Source organism: Gallinula chloropus (genome assembly GCF_964237585.1).
Source record: "Gallinula chloropus genome assembly, chromosome: Z".
NCBI lineage: Eukaryota > Metazoa > Chordata > Aves > Gruiformes > Rallidae > Gallinula > Gallinula chloropus.
Genome location: NC_140089.1, coordinates 37,001,160 through 37,020,472, shown reverse-complemented (window position 1 = coordinate 37,020,472; position 19,313 = coordinate 37,001,160). Strand labels below are relative to the sequence as shown.

Sequence of the window (19,313 nt, the reverse complement as noted above, 5' to 3'; positions counted from 1 at the left end):
GTAATATTTCTTATTGTACTGTTCTGTATTGGGGGAATATGTTATCCTGTCCCATTGTTGAGCAGAATAAGAAGTCTGTTTGTTTTAAGTTATAACAGAATCTGCATGACAAACTTCTGTTTAGGGGCAGAAACAGCATAAAGAGGTCTTTGTGCTCTGTGGCTTAGAGATAAGGTGTCCTGTTGTTGATTTTATTAATTAAAACAATTAACGTTTTCTGGGAAGGAGGTTAAAAGTTCCTTTAGCAAAAATATTTGTGCAAAAAATGACTGGCCCCATGTAGAATTCATTTGTACATGGTTATAGTGTATGACTGATTTCCTTGAGGCCTGAATCTTTCTTGGAAGGCTGTTCTGACACTTCTGTCACTGCAACAATAACAAATTAAACACAACTTTAACTGTAAATATGTATTTGGACCTTTGCCCACAACTTTTTTCCCTGCTGGCTTGACATCCCCTGCTGTGAAGCGTACCTCGTTTGTTTATAGGGTAAAAGTGAAATGCACTCTTGGAGTTGTGATATATGTCCATCTGATTCGTGATAATATGGAATAATGCTGGGGGTGCATAATGACATACCCTTGTATGGCCATGGGCCTGTCAGGGACAGTTTAAGACTTTTGCATGTACTGAATGAAGTCAAAGCTTTGCCTAAAGGACTACAAGGTTAGCACACTGTGTGCATTGTGATACCTCAGGAGAAACAACTTGCCTCTGAGAAGGCAGTGGTAAAGACGAAGGAAAGGAGAATAGGAAGGCGCCTCAGATCTGCCTCAGGTCTGCAGAACCAGCTACCTGGCTGTGTTGGCAAGACAAAAGCTAAAGCTCACCTAAAGGATGTCTTGTGGGGGTCACCTTGCAGGCACTCCAGTGTGTCAGTATATGGTTGTTATGTCTTGTGGGGGTCGCCTGGTGTGCACTCCAGTGTGTCAGTTCAAGCCAGCCAGCGGTGCTGTCCCTGGAAGACATATATAAGCCAGGGACTGGAATTCTACAGTGTGTGTCCTGGCGGAGCGGAGACTCCAGGAGCACCCGGCGCTGTCTGCTTGCCTTTATTCATTTAATAAAGTGTTCAATTTGGTTATAATCCAATTATATGGGTTTGGGACCGAGTCATTGATCACAGAGTTATGAAAGCTGCGGCTGGTCTGCCCTTCCAAGCGGGGGAAGCTCGCTGTTGGGTTGTGTGGTCAATCTAAAGGGTCAGTTGATCCTGGTTTCAGCTCAGCCCATGCTCCAGCTCCACATGGGACAAGTCCTGATGAGGAGGTGCTGGGTGAAGGAAGAGAGCTGATTAATTAAAGACCAGAGTGGACAAATCCCTTACCCCATCTTTTCCCCAACTATCTGAGCTGGAAGATTTGCAGGAGGGCAGGGCAAGCACCTCGTCTCTAATCAGTCTGCTCCACGCTAGGCTACCTGCAGACCTGCGGTCTTCTAACCGCGGTTCCAACCTCCCGCGAGGGACTTGGCTGGTGAAGGACCGAAGTGATTCCTATAGGATTTGTGGGTGGGTAATAGGTCCTAAACCCCCTGCAAGACACTCTTACAGGTAACCAAGGGCTGTAGGAATTGCCATAGTAAAATTCCTAGGTGGGTCAGATGACAGACCCCGGGACCAGAAGAAAATGGAGCAAATTATCAGACGTCCATTAGAAATGCTGATTAAAAATTGGAATGCCAGGGGCTCTGGAAAAGGAAAAAGTAAATTAAAATTAGTTCAGTGTTGTGTGATAGAATGGCCAAAGGAGCTTTTAAGACTACATATCTTTTGGCCTGGTTTTGGATCATTTGAAACACCAAGATGTACAAACATGCATGGAAATTCAAAAAGGCCTTTTAGTCAGGAGAGCAATTGTGCAATCAGGGCTTTACATCCTTTTTCCAGCTTCAATGTTTGCACTAAAAGTAGGAGAAGGACTTGAAGGTAAGTGGGAGCCATTGCCAACCCTGCTGACGGCTCCCGCTCTGGTAGTCATGGTATTTAGACCAGAACCACCATGTGCCCCTGCCTCCACCATCAACAGCACCAGAATTAGACCGACCTCCAGCTGCATGTGTAAGACATAGGACTGCCATACCTGAGAGAGGTTCTCTGTATCCCTTATGAGAGGTACCCCTCAGAGGTAATCAGGGAAGCATTGGGTTTGTGGCAGTCCAATTAGATACCACAGGTGTAAGGAATTTCAAGAAGGAAATGGGGACCCTGTTAGATGATCCCCTTGGAGTAGCCGAAAAACTGGACCAATTCCTAGGCCCTAATACTTATACCTGGGAAGAAATACAGTCCATTTTAGGGATTTTGTTTACTGCTGAGGAGAAGGGAATGATTAGACAAGATGGAAGGAGAATTTAGGAAAGATAGAATCAGGTAGGACCCCCAGGAGACCAAAAATGGACAATTTGTAGCTAAATCCTGGTCAGGGGGAGGGGGACCATAAGAAGAAAATTAGAAAAGCTGTAGGACTGGCAAGAAGGGAAATACTATTTAAAAATTTCAAAAGAGGTGCTGGTAGCAGGGCTAGAGCCTCCAAATTGTTAAACTGTTTTTTTTTTTCACATTAAGAAAACATTATCACAACTTAGTCATCAGGGGGAAATCAAGACGGGATCCTGGGTTTGCTACAGATGAATGCCTGCACCAGAGTGGCATGTTAAGAAGGTTGATTTTTCTACCTCACCGGGGAAACAGAAGGTTATTGCTGCCTTTTAAAACTATGTATAGCAGCAATAAGAACAAAATTCTTCCTAAGCTAGGTATTCTAGTATTACAAGATGTTTTGTAACAGTGATAAATTTTACTTGTAACCTGACAATTAAAATATTTTTCTAAAATCTAAGATGCCACGTTACTCAAGGTGTTATAGTATACAACTCACTGTCTCTCTTACCCAGGTGTATGCAGACGAACCCAGTAATACCATATTCATAGGGAGGCAAGAGCAATAGGCTACATCTTCACAGCTTTGCAGGCGCTGCTTGAGTCTGAACAGGTAGCTGGAGGCTGTACATGCTGCTGGCTGTAGGGGAAGCTGTGTGAAAGCCGGCCACATGTAGTATGTATAATCAGTCGCTAGGTCCTGAGTGACAGCTTAAGTAAAGTTGCTTTAAACATCTAGAACGTCATTATGATTTTGTTGATGTGTTTTTTCTTTTTTCCTGTGCACTGTGAGCCTCTTTCCTGGGTTGCTTGCAGGACATTGTGTAGTCTGGTTTGATTTTTTATAAATGAGCTGGAGATAAAATCTTACCAGCCACAATGCCATTTTTGTTAGGTTTAAAGCTGTCTGCTAGGGAGTTGTTTGGAAAAATGAAACTGGATTTGATTATGCTTTTTTTCAGCTCTCTGTACCTGGCCTCTTGCTAATTAGAGATGTAAATTTGTTCCTGGTTTAGTTTTAGAAAAACACCTGCACAGCAGGAGTCCCCTAAGGTGGGACAACCTTTTGTATAGGAATATTGTGGTTAAAAGTTCTGAAACCTGACAGGAGGCTGCTGCATCAGCCATCAGAGAGTGTAAAAGTTTGCTCAGTTTTTAACAGATCATTACGAGCAAATGCCCCTCCCCCAATTCATTACAGTGACAGAACTGAAGCTGCATCCATTTTGCAAGGGGAGATGGCTGACCCTGTAACTGCAGCATATGCTTGTTGTCATATCCTACAGGCCTGATGAGCACTTCACTCTGAGGTTTCTCTAAAACCAAGCTTCTAAACGTGTGTTAAGATGGGTGAAGGGACTTTATGCTCGCTGCCAGTAGCGCCTTTGATTTGGGAATTGCAGGCAGATAAAAATTCTTAAATTTTGAAACTTAGTATGGGGATGTCTCTCTGTTTAGTGTTTGCTTGATTTTTAGGAGAGGGACACCTTCTGATGTACAGCCCAAAGGCGGATAGCCAGATGCGGCTGTTTTCTGAAGCAGGGACTGTTCTTACAGTGTTGGGAAGTGCTGTACCTCAGATTGAGCCTCGCGTCTTAGCAGAAGATGCCGGCTCGCCAGTGTCACATACCCCTCACACACGCGCCAGGGGTTGTGAGTTCGCGCCCTGCCTGCCCGAAGGCAGGCTTTGGCATTGGCCTTGGAGTTACCCCCCCCCCCCCCCCCCCGAAGGCGCGGGTGACCCTTGCGAGCGCGCTTCTGACAAGGCCCCCCCGTAACTAGGATGCACTTCTGTGGGCGAGGCTCTCCCCCCGCCCGTTCCGACGCCCGGCTGCCTGAGCGGGAACACGCTCCCAGCCCCGCCCCGTCCCCGCATCCTCCCGGGGGCCGCCCGCGCCCGCAGGTGACGCGCCCTCCTCTCGCGAGAGAGCAGGCGGCTCGCGGCCGGCGGCGGCCGCTCCCCATAAATAGAGGAGCGAGGCCCGGCCTCCTCAGTCGGCGGCGGCGCTGGTCCTTCGGGCGGATCCTCTCTCGCTTCCCTCCGTTCCCGGGTGAGTACGGCTGCCTTTCGTCGGCCGCGGGGGCGAGCGGAGCGCCCGGCGCCCGCTCGGCCCGCGGGGCTGCCTTCGCAACATGGTGGAGCCCGGCGGAGCGGGCGGGGTCTGCGTCTCCCTCTGCGTCTCTTCGCAGGGCCGCCCCCGCTGTCTCCGTCATCGCCGCTGCGGGGTGTCGTCCCCATCCCGTCCCCCGCCTCAAATCCCAGTGTGTTTCGGTAGCCCACCTCTGGCACTCCCGGCACTGGAAAGCCCGTAGTCCCTCACCCACCCCCGGCAGGGGCACAGGGCTACCCCCGTCCCTGGTGACACGTGTAAACTGGGGCGTCGTCCTCCCTGGGCACCGCGGCCAGCCAGGGCGAGCTTCTGGGCGGTGCTGTCTGACTCGCCGCGCTGCTTGCTCGTCTTTGACGTCCTTTCGTCGCGAGGGGGGTAAAATAGACATTAAAGTAGTGGCATTAACTTTTCTCTTCGGGACCCGTTGCTGTCTCCGAAGCAGTGCTCTCGTACTGCAGCCTTAGCCTGCTTCCGGGAGCTGGGTGTGACTTTTGCCAGAGCTGGAGCTGTACAGGGGATCTCTGAAACCGTGCAAGATTCTGCCTATCTTCCCTGCATTTAAGAGCGGGAATAGCTTCCTAAATTAATCCTATTTCAGTGGCTGAAATTTGAATCTATGCTCTGGGTGGCTGAGTCAGTGGGGACGTGTTACAAATGCTGAATAACCCTTGAAGTAAAGGCCCTTCTTCCTCCAAGGGCCGAATACTGTGCTCTGTTAGCCCTCCTCTCCTGTTCTACACCACACGTCGTGGTTCGAAGTAAACTTCACTTGTACTCAAGGTCATCTGGCTTGTCGTGCTATGTACAAAACGTAACGCGTTCCTGGGGATACTTCAATACGTGAGAGGGAGAAAGAGGGAATTTCTCTGTTACTGCTGTAACCCCTGTCTGTTACCTACTTGATTTCGTTATGGGTGTCGCCTTGTGGCGTGTGCATGTTAATGCACGCACATATGCCTGTACAGTGTTAGCAGTAGGTCTTGTCCTGGCTCCCCGTTATGTAACGGGGAAAAGTTTTACTTGACCCCAGGCAGAATGATAACATGTGCCCCTCCTGTTACTATCATATGTAGGAGAAAGAAAACAGCTGTTGGCTCTTTAAAAAAAAAACCCAACGGAAAGCCTTGAAAAAACACAGTTTTTCTGAAGAGTGACTCTTAGCTTGCCTTTCTGTTGCCTCAATGTATGCAGGTTCTTCTTGAACTCAAGTCTCATATGAAGCTAGCAGTGCAAAAAGGGGTTCTTCAGCTTTAGTTCAGCCTATATGTTCACTTGTGTGACTTTTCCTTACAGGGTACTGCAATACTCTTTCCCATTGTGTGGGGAGAGCTGTTAGTATTTTGTCTGTGGGATTACATGTTGGAAAATCATTGAGTAGTGTAGGCTGATTGAATGAGTGGAGTCTGCAGCCTGTTTCAGTAGAGGACGGATAATAATTAAGCCTAAATTGCCATAAAGGGGAGTTATTTTCTGCAGTGGGGAAGTCCTATGCTCTCTGTGTTGCAGGAATGTTAACTTTTGAGCAAACTGAGTAGGGGGAGCCCGATGTGGTCATCAGTCATGGAACCAGAGATAACGAACTCCTCTCGTTCAGTGGAATGATTTATGAGAATTGAGCTGAAGTTAAAGAACAGAGTACTTCAATCTTTTAAGAGTTTTCAAGATTTGGAATGATGACTCAAACTTTAAACTTGACTTACTTATGCTAACAAGATCAAGTTTTATTAAAGATATTTGTAGTGGATTCATCTGACTTGGACATCCTAAGCTAGAGTTTTAGTGACTTGCTGGCTGGTGGTTCTTTCTTCTGTTTTGATAGATAAGACCAAGTATGTCTATTACTTTCTAGAAAAAAAATAAATTAATCCACCAGTTGGTAACACTTTGGTAATTCTGCAATGAACTGCTGTACATCAAAGCATGCCTCCTGTACATGCCTTACTTGTGGTGCCTAAACCAAACCAAGTGATTAGGAAACCAAGTGTTTGATTTTGAAATTGCTACAATAAAATGTAACTCCTGCGTGCAAGAATGTGAATAACCTAATTTCATTGATCACTGGGGTTGGTTACAAAAGCATTGTTGGCCTAAAAGGCAGGAGATAAGATGCTGTAACTCAGATATCCTTCTTTCACAGGCAGTGTAAGTTTCAAGACCTGAAAAAAATGGCGTTGGCAGCAATTGATCCACAGCAGGTATGCCTGAGTTAGCCCTGTAGTTTTTAATGTCTAGTTCAGAAAAATAAGAGTCATCTAACCTCTTTTTCTTTTAAACAGAACATTGTATCAAGGGTTGTGAACCTTCCCTTGGTGAGCTCCACCTATGACATGGTGTCCACAGCTTACATCACCACGAAAGATAACCATCCTTATCTGAAGTCAGTGTGTGAGATTGCAGAGAAAGGAGTGAAGACAATTACTTCAGTAGCCATGACAAGTGCTATGCCTATCATTCAGAAACTGGAACCACAAAGTAAGGCAAAGATGGAGCTCTTGATAACTTTAATTCAGCTGGTTGCTTTATATATCCAGATGCAAGTGCAGTTCAGCATGGTCATGCTGGTCTGGAGTGTTGTTTCAGGTAGCAGACTCGGGCTGTTGCCTGGCTTGTTGAGTAACTGGTTACAGATAGGTATCATTTAACAAAAAAAAAAAGATAATCCAGAGCCAAAGCAGATTTCTGCTTTTGTAACACCTAAGTTTTCTGACCTTGTGATACATGAGATGGTTACATAGTCTCTTGCTCAACACCTTCCTCACATTTCACCTGGTCTCAAATGCTACTTTGTACTTCCTCTCACTGAGAATAAATTGCAGTTGCATTTGGCAACTGTCACAAGGGTGTGGTAACCAGGAGCATGGTTTTCCTAGTGGCCAAAGGCCAGCTGCTTCAGCTTGTTCTAACAGTTACTTGTAGAGTATGGAATGGATTTTCTCTGCCTGGAAGTGAGCTTTTTTGGCACTGTAAACCTGCCCTGTTTCTGGGCTTTACTCTAAATCTCACTGAAAAAGAGAGGAAAATGTCAGTGTTATACAAGTTCTGTTTCAAGAGGAATTACCAATTGCAGTTATTTATACTAGACAGTGGGGGGCATGGGGTTGGGGGTAACCCACAAAAATTAAACCCAACTATTGTAATTTCTTTTACAGTTGTAGTTGCCAACAACTATGCTTGTATAGGTCTAGACAAAATTGAAGAAAGACTGCCTATACTGAATCAACCCACTGACAAGGTAAGTTCTTTCCATGTACAAATGCTGAGCAGAAGAACTATACACCCTTCATTCAATTTCCCCTAAAAATACAGGAAAATAGATTTCAATAAGCTGTGACAGCAACACTGCTTAGAAGCAGTGGATAAGTAAAACATGTTTCTCTGGAATTGTTTGCCTGTGAGAGGCCATTAAGCCCCTTTTTTATTTTCAATTTGCCTAAATTTTGCTATCTAGAACTGCTGCTCACCAGTTAGCAGTAGTGCCTAAATCAGGTTCACCAAGATAAGGGCAGGGAGAGATCATTGTGCAATTAGTGTCACAGGCAAAACAGACTCCACACAGAACAAAGGAAAGACTCTCATTTATTACACTGCACTGCACACCCAGTGACACTGGAGTCAGATAATGAGAAGCACAACAGATCTTAAAGCACCTTCCCCCCCACCCCTCCCTTGTTAGGCTTTAGTCATGATTTCACTCCCTTCTTCCCCTGCATTGTGGCAGGGAGGGGCAGGGACTGGGAAAATGGGGGGCTTCAGTCAATTCCTCACAAGTTGGTTTCCTTCTTGGGTGGGAGGGGCACATTCATTCCACACCCTCCCCCTGCTGCACCGTGGGGTCCCACCCACAGGAGAAAGTCCTCCACAAACTTCTCCAATGTGAGACCTTTCCCACAGGGCTCTAGCTCTTCATCAGCTGCCCCACTGTGGGTCACTGCTATGGCAGGCAGTAACAAATCACAATGTCTCTCAGTTCCAGTCCTCCACAGGGTCACAAGCCTCACCCCAGCAAACCTGTTCCAGCACAGATCTCTCTCTCTCATCTCTGTGTCTCTGTCTCTCTCCATGGGCTGCAGGTGCTGGCAGGGGCTTGCTTAAATGCAGGTCACAGCATCTCCTGCATGTCTCCACCTGTTCCATCCAGTGTGGGGCTTTTCCATGGGCTGTGGGGGGACACCTGCTCCGCCATGGGTTTCTCCACAGGTTGCAGGGGCATCTTTCTCTGGCATCTGCGGCACCTCTTCTCCACCCGCCCTGGCCCTGGCGTCTGCACAGCTCATTACAACTTCTCACTCCCTTCTCCAGTGGCAAAATGCAGCTGCTTACATGTGGGTTTTTTTCCTAAATGTGATTCCCAGAGGCACTGTGACCATTGCTGATGGGCTTGGCCTTGGTCAGCAATGACTCTGGCCTTAAAGTGGCCAATGTTTTCTCTCTGGGGCCTGCAGAGAGCTGCTGGCTGCTTCTTACAACAGCCACCTCTGTAGCCCCCCCCTTCTCTATCAGTACCCAGCTATGCAAAACTGTGACACTTGCACATGCATTTTTCAGAGCAGCATTTCTCCTAGGTAACTAATTCTTACACAAGCTTTAACATAAATTTATATTCCTGTATTGTGTAGGTCTCCCTAAAATGTTTTTAGTGAATAAACCTGTTTCCTATTGCAGGTTGTTGCCAATGCCAAGGATATAGTTGTTGGAGCCAGAGAAGCTGTGACAACCTCTGTGAATGGTGCCAAGGAAACTGTTGCTCACACAATCACCGGAGTTGTGGGCAAGACTAAAGAAGCAATGCAAGACAGCGTAGAAATGACCAAGTCAGTTGTCCATGGCAGCATTAACACTGTCCTGGGAAGTCGTGTGGTGCAGATGGTGAGCAGTGGAGTGGACAGTGCTCTCTCTAAATCAGAGACCCTTGTAGACCAGTATCTCCCACTTACAGAAGCAGAACTAGGTAAGACCAATTCAAAGTTTGGTTTTACTTAAATGTTTGTATTGGAGAGAAGCACACAATCATCCATTTGTTAACTTACTTGTGTGTGTGGGGGGGAGAGGGGTGTCATATGTTTCCCAAACTGCCTTTTGCCTAGCTGGGTACAACAGAATCCTCATGGGGAAGCAGAGTGAAAGATTTCCACATATGATGGTCTATCAAGCTGCCCTGGTGCTAAAGGACAACTAACAAGTCCAGTATTCAGCTGTTACTAAACAAGTAAAATTGCCTCAGATGTCTAAAGTTTTCTTGCAGTGGTCAATTTGTTTCCTTTCTGCATATCTAGAGAAAGAAGCTGCAAAAGTTGAAGGTTTTGAAGTTCGAGTTCAAAAGCCAAGCTACTACGTTAGACTAGGATCCCTGTCTTCAAAGGTCCGCACACGTGCCTACCAACAAGCCTTAAACAAAGTTAGAGATGCTAAACAGAAAAGCCAGGAGACAATCTCTCAGCTCCACCACACTGTTAATTTGGTAAGTTTAAACTATGACTTGAGGTACCAAAAGTAAATGTTTGCATAGTTTTTGAGGGCAGAAAATAGCCAGAAGAGGCATCAGAAAATTGGAACTGCCCTTTCAGATTAAATGAGTTATTTTCTAAATACAAATAATTTCTCATTCAGAGCTTTTCACCACCATTCGGGAGAGGTACTAAATCAGGCTGAGTTGTCAACTGAACAGCAATTGCTTGTAACTTTAAGCACTGCAGAAATCAGTGACGTGTTCAAAACCATACAATTGAGTTCTGACACTGGCTTCATTGAGTGAAGAAAGTGTCTTGCAATTTAGGGATGCTTCAGTCCTTCAAGTCCCTTTTGTTGATAAAACATCAGTTTCTTTATGGGCCTGCTCTTCTTGCTGTGGGTATCTCTGAGCCTTCCTGTGTATTTCAATAGTCTTGTCCTCACAACGTACCTTTATGTGCAGGACAAACTGTGCATAAAGTTTCTATACGCTTTCAAATCCTTGTGTAGGATGCTAATGGGGAAGGGGGAAATAGTTGAAGCAGAGGGATATGTTATGTAACATGTCAGGACTTCTGGCTTTCCATTCTTTGAAAAGAAGAAACACATGCTTACATTGCCCAAAGTCTGTTTAAAAGTTTGGTATAAGTATTTGAAAAATGAGGTTACAAAGCAGGTAAGGTAGGGTAGCCCTAAAGGACCTGCTTGGAATCTTTGCTTTACATCCTTATTTGGCTGTGTTTCAGATCGAGTATACCAGAAAGAACGTGAGTAGTGCCAATCAGAAACTTCTTGATGCTCAGGAAAAGCTTTATCAATCCTGGGTAGACTGGAAGAAAAACACAGGCCAAAATGATGGTGATGAACTGCATAGCGCTGAGGTAAATGTAAACCAGGAAAAAACGGATTGTATACTGTCAAGATAACAGAAAACTAATAGTCCCCAAAGTGTGCGGCATGTCAGCAGCACAGTAGCCCATGTGTAAACGTGGAATTTAAATGCTGAATCTCACTAAAAAAAAAAGTGCAGGAAATGCCCAGAGTCTTAAATGAGTCTAGTTCCTGCAAACACTCTGGGGCTTGTTCTCCTTTCAAGAGAATGCTCATCCTGTGTTGGGATATCCATTCAGCTAGGGCTTATCTGATATGGCCGGACTAGTAACAACGATTTCTCAGCACACAGCAGTCTTAGGCACAGACTCACTGAGCCTTGTATGTAGCTTTAAACAGTGGTTCACTGATCAGAATATACTTACCTGCTGTGACTTCTTATCCAGAGCTGAAACAAGACTTTGCTTATCTCTTTCTGGTTAGAAGTTTCTGTTCCACAAAGTACTTGAGCATTGAAGAAATCAAGTACTTTCAAGTCTCTGACTCTTCAGACTTAATACCACTATAGCTTTATTTTACTTAAATCCCCTTTACTGCTTCATATATCTTGAGCAAGGTAAACTTGCTACAGTTGTGAAAGATACTAATGTAGTGTTATGCTTTTCATTTCCAGCACATTGAGTCAAGGACTCTAGCTATCGCACGGGGCCTCACTCAGCAGCTTCAGACCACCTGCCTCACCCTGGTCTCAAGCCTACAGGGCCTGCCACAAAATGTGCAGGACCAGGTTTACAGTGTTGGGTCAATGGCAGGTGATGTCTACCAGACCTTTCGGTCAGCATCCTCCTTCCATGAATTATCAGACAGCTTTTATACCACTAGCAAAGGACAGCTGAAGAAAATGAAGGAGTCTCTGGATGATGTGATGGATTATCTTGTTAACAACACACCACTCAACTGGCTGGTAGGTCCCTTTTACCCACAACTGCCTGGCATTCAGCATGCTAAGAGCGAAGGTGAAGGGGAGAAAATTTCCAGCCAGAAGGACAAACAGCCTGAACACTCCACTAAGCAAACTGCATAGCATGCCTGTACTCTGCTGACTAACCAAACAAGTGGCCTTAGCCAAGTGTAGCTGTCAAAAGCCTTGGAGAAAAATCCACAAACATTGCTGTAGGAGAACAATCCAGAGAAAGGACACTCACATGGGCTGTATTGTCCTGTGTATTTGAGCCACTCAAACTGTTTTGAATTCCTAAATATTGACAGCTTACAGTTGCCAAGATGCCTTATTTGTCTCTAAAGAAACCTCACTGTGTTTAGTAATGATATTAATACCATTAGTCTGAATAAAACACACAATATCTAAAAGCATAGTTATTTTATTAGTTGCTTAATCTGTACCAGAATGATATAAGCCTTACATTCTATGAAATGCATTTAAAAGCCCTGCAGACCAGTTAGGTATACTTAAATTCTGTTTGCTGCAGATTGTGCACTTGATTATTATAGAGCTATCTGTCTCAAATTCTACTGCTACACAATTCTTTGAGTGCGGAATTCCAAAGTGGAAAGTGGGGTTTCTGAAGGAGTCAGCTGGAGTTACTTAAATGCTGTGACAGTGCTAACATGTAAACTTAACTGTTGTGTAACATGGTAACCTGACCACGGATATATCTTGAGTTCTGAGGAATCCTTGCAGGACTACCTAAAACTAAACCATACCTGTGAGAGTTGTTCAGATGCTCCTTGAGCTCTGACAGGCTCAGTGTTGTGAGAACCTCCTGAGGAGCCTGTTGCAGTGAACAACCAAATCATTATCAATAAACTTTTTTAATATGCAATATAAAGAGAAGATTCATGCTGTTTGTACCCAGGAGCCTGCTGTTGTGTGGATTGTGGGTTTTTTGTAGCCATGTCTTTTGTAATTCATTTTGTATGATAGTAATAAATGCTTTAGTAGCCAAAGTCTGTCTCCATTTCAGTGTTGTTTACAACAAATATAACTTGCTGTTCTGTGACTCCTTCAAACTGGATCTGGCAGAAAGCAAGCAGATGAAATAGACGCTCATTGAAAACGTATTTGTGTGTGTACATAGTAAAATTGCTGCAGCATTTGCTACCTCCCCTTGTGTTAGTCTTTGTTTTACTGTTGGCCTTTTTTGGTGCTTGCTGTTGCCTAATGACTTAAGCTGTGAGCTTAATATTGGTGTTCCAATATTGAGAGGTATGGACAAACCCCTGTCCTGTTCTACCTTCATGGTAGGTACTGTGTGTGCATAAGACTGCTGGCTGCCTGCTTTGGCTGCTGCCTCCCTATGAAACGTACTCCTCATCTGCAGACATGAGCCGTTTTAACCAGTTTAACTTTGTTTGCCTTCCTTTGAACTTGAGTGGCTAACATACATTAATGCTTAGCTGCTTGGGTAGAATTGTTCCTCAATAAATCCTGTGGACCTTTCCCCTGGAAGAGAATTACAGTCATTAAGAAACAAGCTTTCTCAGTTTAGGGCAGTCCAGGTAAGTTGTGTCTGTTTCACTGGATCATGTATTGCCCTGGAAGCATACAAGTTGCTGTTATCCCACCCCCAAATAAATTAAGGAACCTTTATTTGGAGGAAAAGAGGACTGTGCAAGAGCAAATCAGTATGTTCCTGGTTTATTACAATGAATAAAATTCCTGGATTTGAAATGAGACTCTCAGAATGAGAACAGCACTGGATGTTTAAACTTAATTGCAACTGTTGCTTGCATGGGGATACTCTTGCTGGTAATCTAGTACAGCATAGCCCTAGACTCTTCAAATTATGAATTCAGATAACAGTTGAAAAAACTAATACAGTTAGAGACAATGAGTATTAAAATACTTAATGGAGGTGAGAATTGTATGCATGCTTTCCACAGCCATCTTTGGGTTTTTTTCCTGCAGTGGGATGAATCTGAAGTACGTGCTAATAACTGCTGAAAGTGCTCAAATGGAAAAGGGAAAAACTATGATATTAACAGAGCAGAGCCTGCTTATAAATTTTTCCTGCAGTCTTACCTGTTTCTGTATGACTTCATGTATCAAACAGTTCAGCTACACTGCACAGAAACTTCCTTGCTCTTAGTTCAAAACCACTCTTGGGGATATAGCTTGGGCTAGAAAGCTACATGGTCTCTCTGGAGCCTTCAAAAAAAAAAAAAAGATAAGACCAGATATGCTAAAAACTACAGGAAAGAGCTGCTGCCTTTTGCAACAAGGCAGACAAACTAGACACTGGAACAGAGTGTCAAAGTCTGCTAATCACACAAACTGGAATAGCAAAAGTTAGAATAGTATGAAGTAATTGTCACTAGTGAGGTTTTTTTTAGTCTATGTGGAATTCAGAACATGACACTTTTTCTTTAAATCATTCATAGGTTGAAACTTCCCCTTTCTGGGCTTACTTAACAGAGAACTGTTATTCTATCAGTGCTGATAATACTTTGCTACAGAGTACGTGAATTTGTTAAGGCATCATGGTATAAATTTTTGCAAACATATTTATAGCTGTATGGACATGAGCCAAATCCAAATGTCAAGGTTTGTGTAAGGACTGAAGTTGCATGGATATAGCTAGTTTGTCTCAAACGAAGGAAAGGTGGAGAGCATTAGAAATATTTCCCATTCCTTAAGATGACTTCTTGAAGTTGTCTTTTCCAAACTGCAACTACAATAAAATAGGTGAAAGGGTTTGGAAGCAACTGCTGGATTATTTACATTTAAAAAAAGCCCCAAACTAACCAAACACAGACACGCAAAACCTCCCCCAAAACCAAGCCCCTATACTCAAAAAATCAGATAAGGCATCTACTTAGAGAAAATGGACGCCAACATATTTTAAGTGTGACCTATTAGTCATTTGCATAATCAAAAGTCTTACATGCAACAGCTTGCTGGAGATACTGTGCAGTTTGTAAACATTTCTTTTCATACTAAGGTGGAAAACTAATTTCCTTTGGATAATGCAGTGTCTCATGACTAAAGTGCTTGTTCTGAAAGTTCACAAAATGAGAACCACCTCAAAGTGCTGGTGACAGTTCTGAAAAAACATTAAGCAAGAAAAAGTGAATTAAGTTGATATTGATTTTTACATTTGTATACGAAGGCAGCAAAATACTGGTTTGTTTTGCACTCTTGTGCAAGGATTTTGTAAGTTTTATTTCTGAATAAACTTACTAGCTGCTTTATAAGGAGAAATGGCAGGAAGACTCCTACCTAGCCTTACTCCTTGTTGCAAGAACTGACTTTCTGCTTTGGTTCAACTTCCTATCAGCTGTGAAGAGTGCTATGAAACTGAAGGTCCTTTACCTAAGCAAGCCCATAAGACCAAGGGCTTCGTATTGTTTCAGTTAGACTGGTGCAGAAGTCAGAATATGCTATTCTAATATATATTCTGATACAATTCAGCATATTCAAAATTGAGATAAACCATACTAGTATCAACCCTGGTTTGTTCTGAAAGATGCCAGGCACAGTCCCTATTGCAAATTCTTTCATGGCTATGAACGTTTTACTAGTATGGTGAAGGAGTCAGCTGCTTATAATGTATGCATTAAGTAGATGAAGAAAATGCAAACTTATATTCAAGCAATTATCCTGTTCTCATTGAGAACAACATGTGTATAAGTAATAAATGTGTCTTAAAATATAGTGAAAATTATCACTAGTCAAATACAGTTACTGAATGTGGCCATGTGGCCATGTGCCCTGCTCAGTGTAAGTACAGACTAAACCGACTAGTTTAAATCATTTATTTGGGCATGTTTTTCAGCAAGACTATTTGGTCTTAGTCTTGTTAAGATAACCTATTTGTATTGCAATATGAAATACAGGGTCTTGTGCTGAGAGTGGGAAAACTCATTGATTTCTCTAAGTGTGGTAATTAAAGGTTTAGGTAAACCGCCACAAGAAGAAAGATGCAAGGTAATTCTTGCTGGTAGAAAGATGTGTTTCCCCATTCGTAATGCCTTTTGATTTAATTTTTTTTTTAGGACACAAAGATTACTGATCTCATTTTGATCAAGTTTAGGTTCTTAAAGTGGTCTATGCCTTTCACTGTATTCACATTCACACCTGTAAGTGACATGCTGCTTAAATTCTTCTGAAGGTCAGTTTTAATTAATATTTCTAAATCCCTAATGCCCTATGGCTACCTAATCTATAAGGAACTGAGTGATTCGTGTTTGATGCTATCTACAACCTAATGGCTGAAACTGTAATCCCTTTATCCTTTGACGTGTTCTCTGTTCTTCTGAGAGATGCATCTTCATAGCAGGCAAAACATAGATTTGTCTTGCACGCTATCTTTCATAAAAGCAAGTCACAAGGTGTTTTGCAATTTAGGAATGGATTAAAACTGCTTCTCCAGTCAGCACTGAGCTTAAGTTAAACAAATGCCCAGAAGGCTCTTAAAGTTGCTGCTTTGTACATGCAGAACATGTCCTGTCAGCATGCAGTTACGTGCTGACAGTGTGTGCGTGGCTCCAAGCCTGTCACATCACCATTAAAGCTAACTGTGAATCAAGCAAGTATTCTCCCCTTGGGACAAAAAACTTTGGATTATGAATAAATTGCTTAATTATATCCCATTTTTCAGAATTGCCTAAGTAATCTAAGTCCTGCTAAGGGGACTTAAGGGTTGGGACTTAAGCTCCTAAGTGTCTTAGCCAACATTTTTAGAAGTGTGTAACGTCCATGCATGCACTAATGTCTCTGGCAATTTCTGAAACCTGGTGCTGCTTAACAGTACAGAATGCTATACACGCAGTCACAATAAGAGGCCAAAGTTGGACTGCAGTTCCAGATACTTGTTTCTCAGGAGTAGTTTGATTTGATTTGATAGGCAGTCAATGCAGTACGAGGCAATCCATATCAAGCTCCTTAGGCCAGGTTCCTTTGTATAGCCCCAAGGAAAGAAGTAAAAATAATTTTTAAAAGCCTTCCCATTCTTAATTATCGAGTCACCAGTTTCACTCTGCTCAGCTTTGTTCCATCTCTACTATAAAACCCTGTCTTCTAAGCCAGTGATCTACATCATCCACAGTGTCTGGTCTGTCTTAATACTATGCGCTTCATATGTGACTGAGCATGTTCCATTCTTATTCATTAATTTGCGTCTGATTTCTAGAGGTGCTGAGCATCTTTATGTCCTGACTTCACTAAGGAATGCCACACAGATTCACTCAGTTTTACTTTTAAATTGACTGAATTTTCATTCCTACACAGGTGCCAGATTTCACTATTACAGACCTGTCTTCAGAGTCAGATGATATCCCAGACATTTTGGATTTGGATGAAGATGATCAACAAGACTTTTCACGCACAAATGGCCCTTACACTGCAGGGCAAAGAGCTGAATAAAGAGAAGCATAAAAATGTCTTTTGATACAATGTACTTTTGCCACGTTTAACTTCGATTTATCCTCTTTAATGATGAACCTGCTTAGCTTAGGGATTTTGGGGATATTTTTTTAACCACTGCTGTTTCACTTAGATGCATCAGAATTCTGATTTGGGTGGGTTTTTTTGTTTTGTTTTGTTGTTTTGGTTTTTTTTTTCCACCTAAGGAATGTGTGCTACATTAATTCATTAGCATGGGTGTCAAACTCCTGCTCTACAAGCCAGGTGTAGCCTAACCAGTGTATCCAACTGATCTATCCTTGTTAATGACTTGTTCTCTTGCTGGCAGCAGCCAGGAGAACACACCAGTGCTTTGCATAAAGGGCTGCCAACAAAAGGAGTTGATGAGGATTTCCCACAAAATTTACCCTTTCAGTCTACGTTAAGAAGCACTTCTGCATCTACCTCTGCTGCTGGAAGGAGTAAGAGACTTTGTCTGTCTCAGATTCTCTAGAGTTCTTTTTGTTAGATACCTACAGAGCTTAGAAGTTTATAGCTTCCCTTTATCGAGAGTGCTTTATGCGCAACAGGATTCCCTTTCTCTCTACATGCCTTCCCCGTGCAAACGTTTTGGCTGTCCTGATGCTATCTCGGTTGTAGGGCCTGAGGCTAGAAGAGGGTAAACGCTTTACAAGGAAAATGTATCAGGGAGAAGGCTGACAGCGAAAGGATAAAGGAGAAGAGACTGTAAAAACTGAAAAAAAGAAAAGAAGGAGGGCAAAGAGAGACGTAGGACAAAAGGAAATCGTATTTTTCAAAAAGGGAAGAGAATTGCAGGTAGGAATACTTCTGCCGGGAGCGCTGGTCCTTACTGTGTTTAAATAAAATCTCAAATATTCGCAAAGGAATGTGGAATCTCCGTTTGCTCGCACACCGTGACTTCTGTAGGAGCTGGGGTGCACGGGAACGGGACTGGGGACAGGCGCGACGCCTTTCCTTCCGAGCGGCAGGCTGGGCTCTCTCACAGGGATGTCCTCGGTGTGGCCGAAGATGCTCGTACAGCCGCGGGAACGTCGCTCGGCACTGGGTTACAGCTGTGGCGGCGGCACCTGCGCTCTCGTACCCGGGGCTGTTGGGGGGATTTTGGAGTCTCGTCACGGAGACAGATGCCTCAGAATAAAACCCCGAAGGGCTCCGCCTGCTTCCCGTGCGGGTTTTACTTGGGCTTCGTGTTTCCGTGGCGAGTTTCGCGGTGCGGTTACGCAGCGGTGCGAATCAGGAGGGCCCTTCGGGAGTGAGCGGGTCTGCCCGGGGTGGGCTCCGGGCGGGGGCGGAGGCGGCGGCTGCCTCCCCCTGCTGGGCCGGCCCCGTCACCGCCGCGGCCTCCTGCGCGGGGGCTGCCGCGCTCCGCCTCCTGAGTGACGCAGGGACTACAACTCCCGCGCGCCTCGGTCTGCGCCTCTCCTTGGGCCGCCGGGAGGTTTCGGGGCGTTGCGCGTGATCCGGCGTCGTTAGAGCCCGCGCGCGGGAGATTTAGGCGGGCGGAGGAAGATGGCGTGTCCCGGGGCAGGGAAGGCCGTGCCTGACAGCCCCGGGAGGGCCGTGCCTGACAGCCCCGGGAGGGCCGAGCCGGGCGGCCGCGGGACGGCCGAGCCGGGCGGCCGCGGGACGGCCGAGCCGGACGGCCCCGAGACGGCCGAGCCGGACGGCCCCGAGACGGCCGAGCCGGGCGGCCCCGAGACGGCCGAGCCGGGCGGCCCCGAGACGGCCGAGCCGGGCGGCCCCGAGACGGCCGAGCCGGACGGCCCCGGGGCAGGCGAGGAGTTCTTTCACCTGGCTAAGGCCAGAGACTGGCGGGAAGATCATCTCTGGCTCTTCGCGCGGGCCGTGGGCTTCCCCTGGGGGAGAGAAAGCTTCACGTCGCCGATAACGTGAGTACGAGGGGGAGCTGGGGAAGGAGGAGGGGGCGAGCGGCGGCCCTTTTTCGGCCTCCAGCCCACAAGCGGGGCCCTGAGTTTTCATCCAAGGGCCCGCGCCTGCAGAGGGGGGTTGGCGGTCTCGCCACGGCCAGCGATGGGGCCCGGTGTCCGGGGCGGTGCGTGGCATGGAGGAGGCGCCGGTAGCGGCCGCAGCCGTCCGTGTTACCCGTGTCCGAAGGAGCGCAGCCCAGCAGCGGG

The 19,313-nt window shown here is 45.2% G+C and overlaps 1 protein-coding gene across 1 annotated transcript; it reads left to right on the top strand.

The window, feature by feature from the left end:
* The first annotated feature begins 4,383 nt into the window (after positions 1-4,383).
* Positions 4,384-18,032, top strand: PLIN2 (perilipin 2). The gene is made up of 9 exons (XM_084278666.1): positions 4,384-4,433; positions 6,631-6,688; positions 6,770-6,965; positions 7,643-7,725; positions 9,156-9,441; positions 9,767-9,951; positions 10,688-10,822; positions 11,446-11,736; positions 17,023-18,032. The coding sequence occupies exons 2-9, from the start codon at positions 6,659-6,661 to the stop codon at positions 17,155-17,157; spliced, it is 1,341 nt and encodes a 446-aa protein (XP_084134792.1). The 5' UTR covers positions 4,384-4,433; positions 6,631-6,658; the 3' UTR covers positions 17,158-18,032.
* The last annotated feature ends 1,281 nt before the right edge of the window (positions 18,033-19,313 follow it).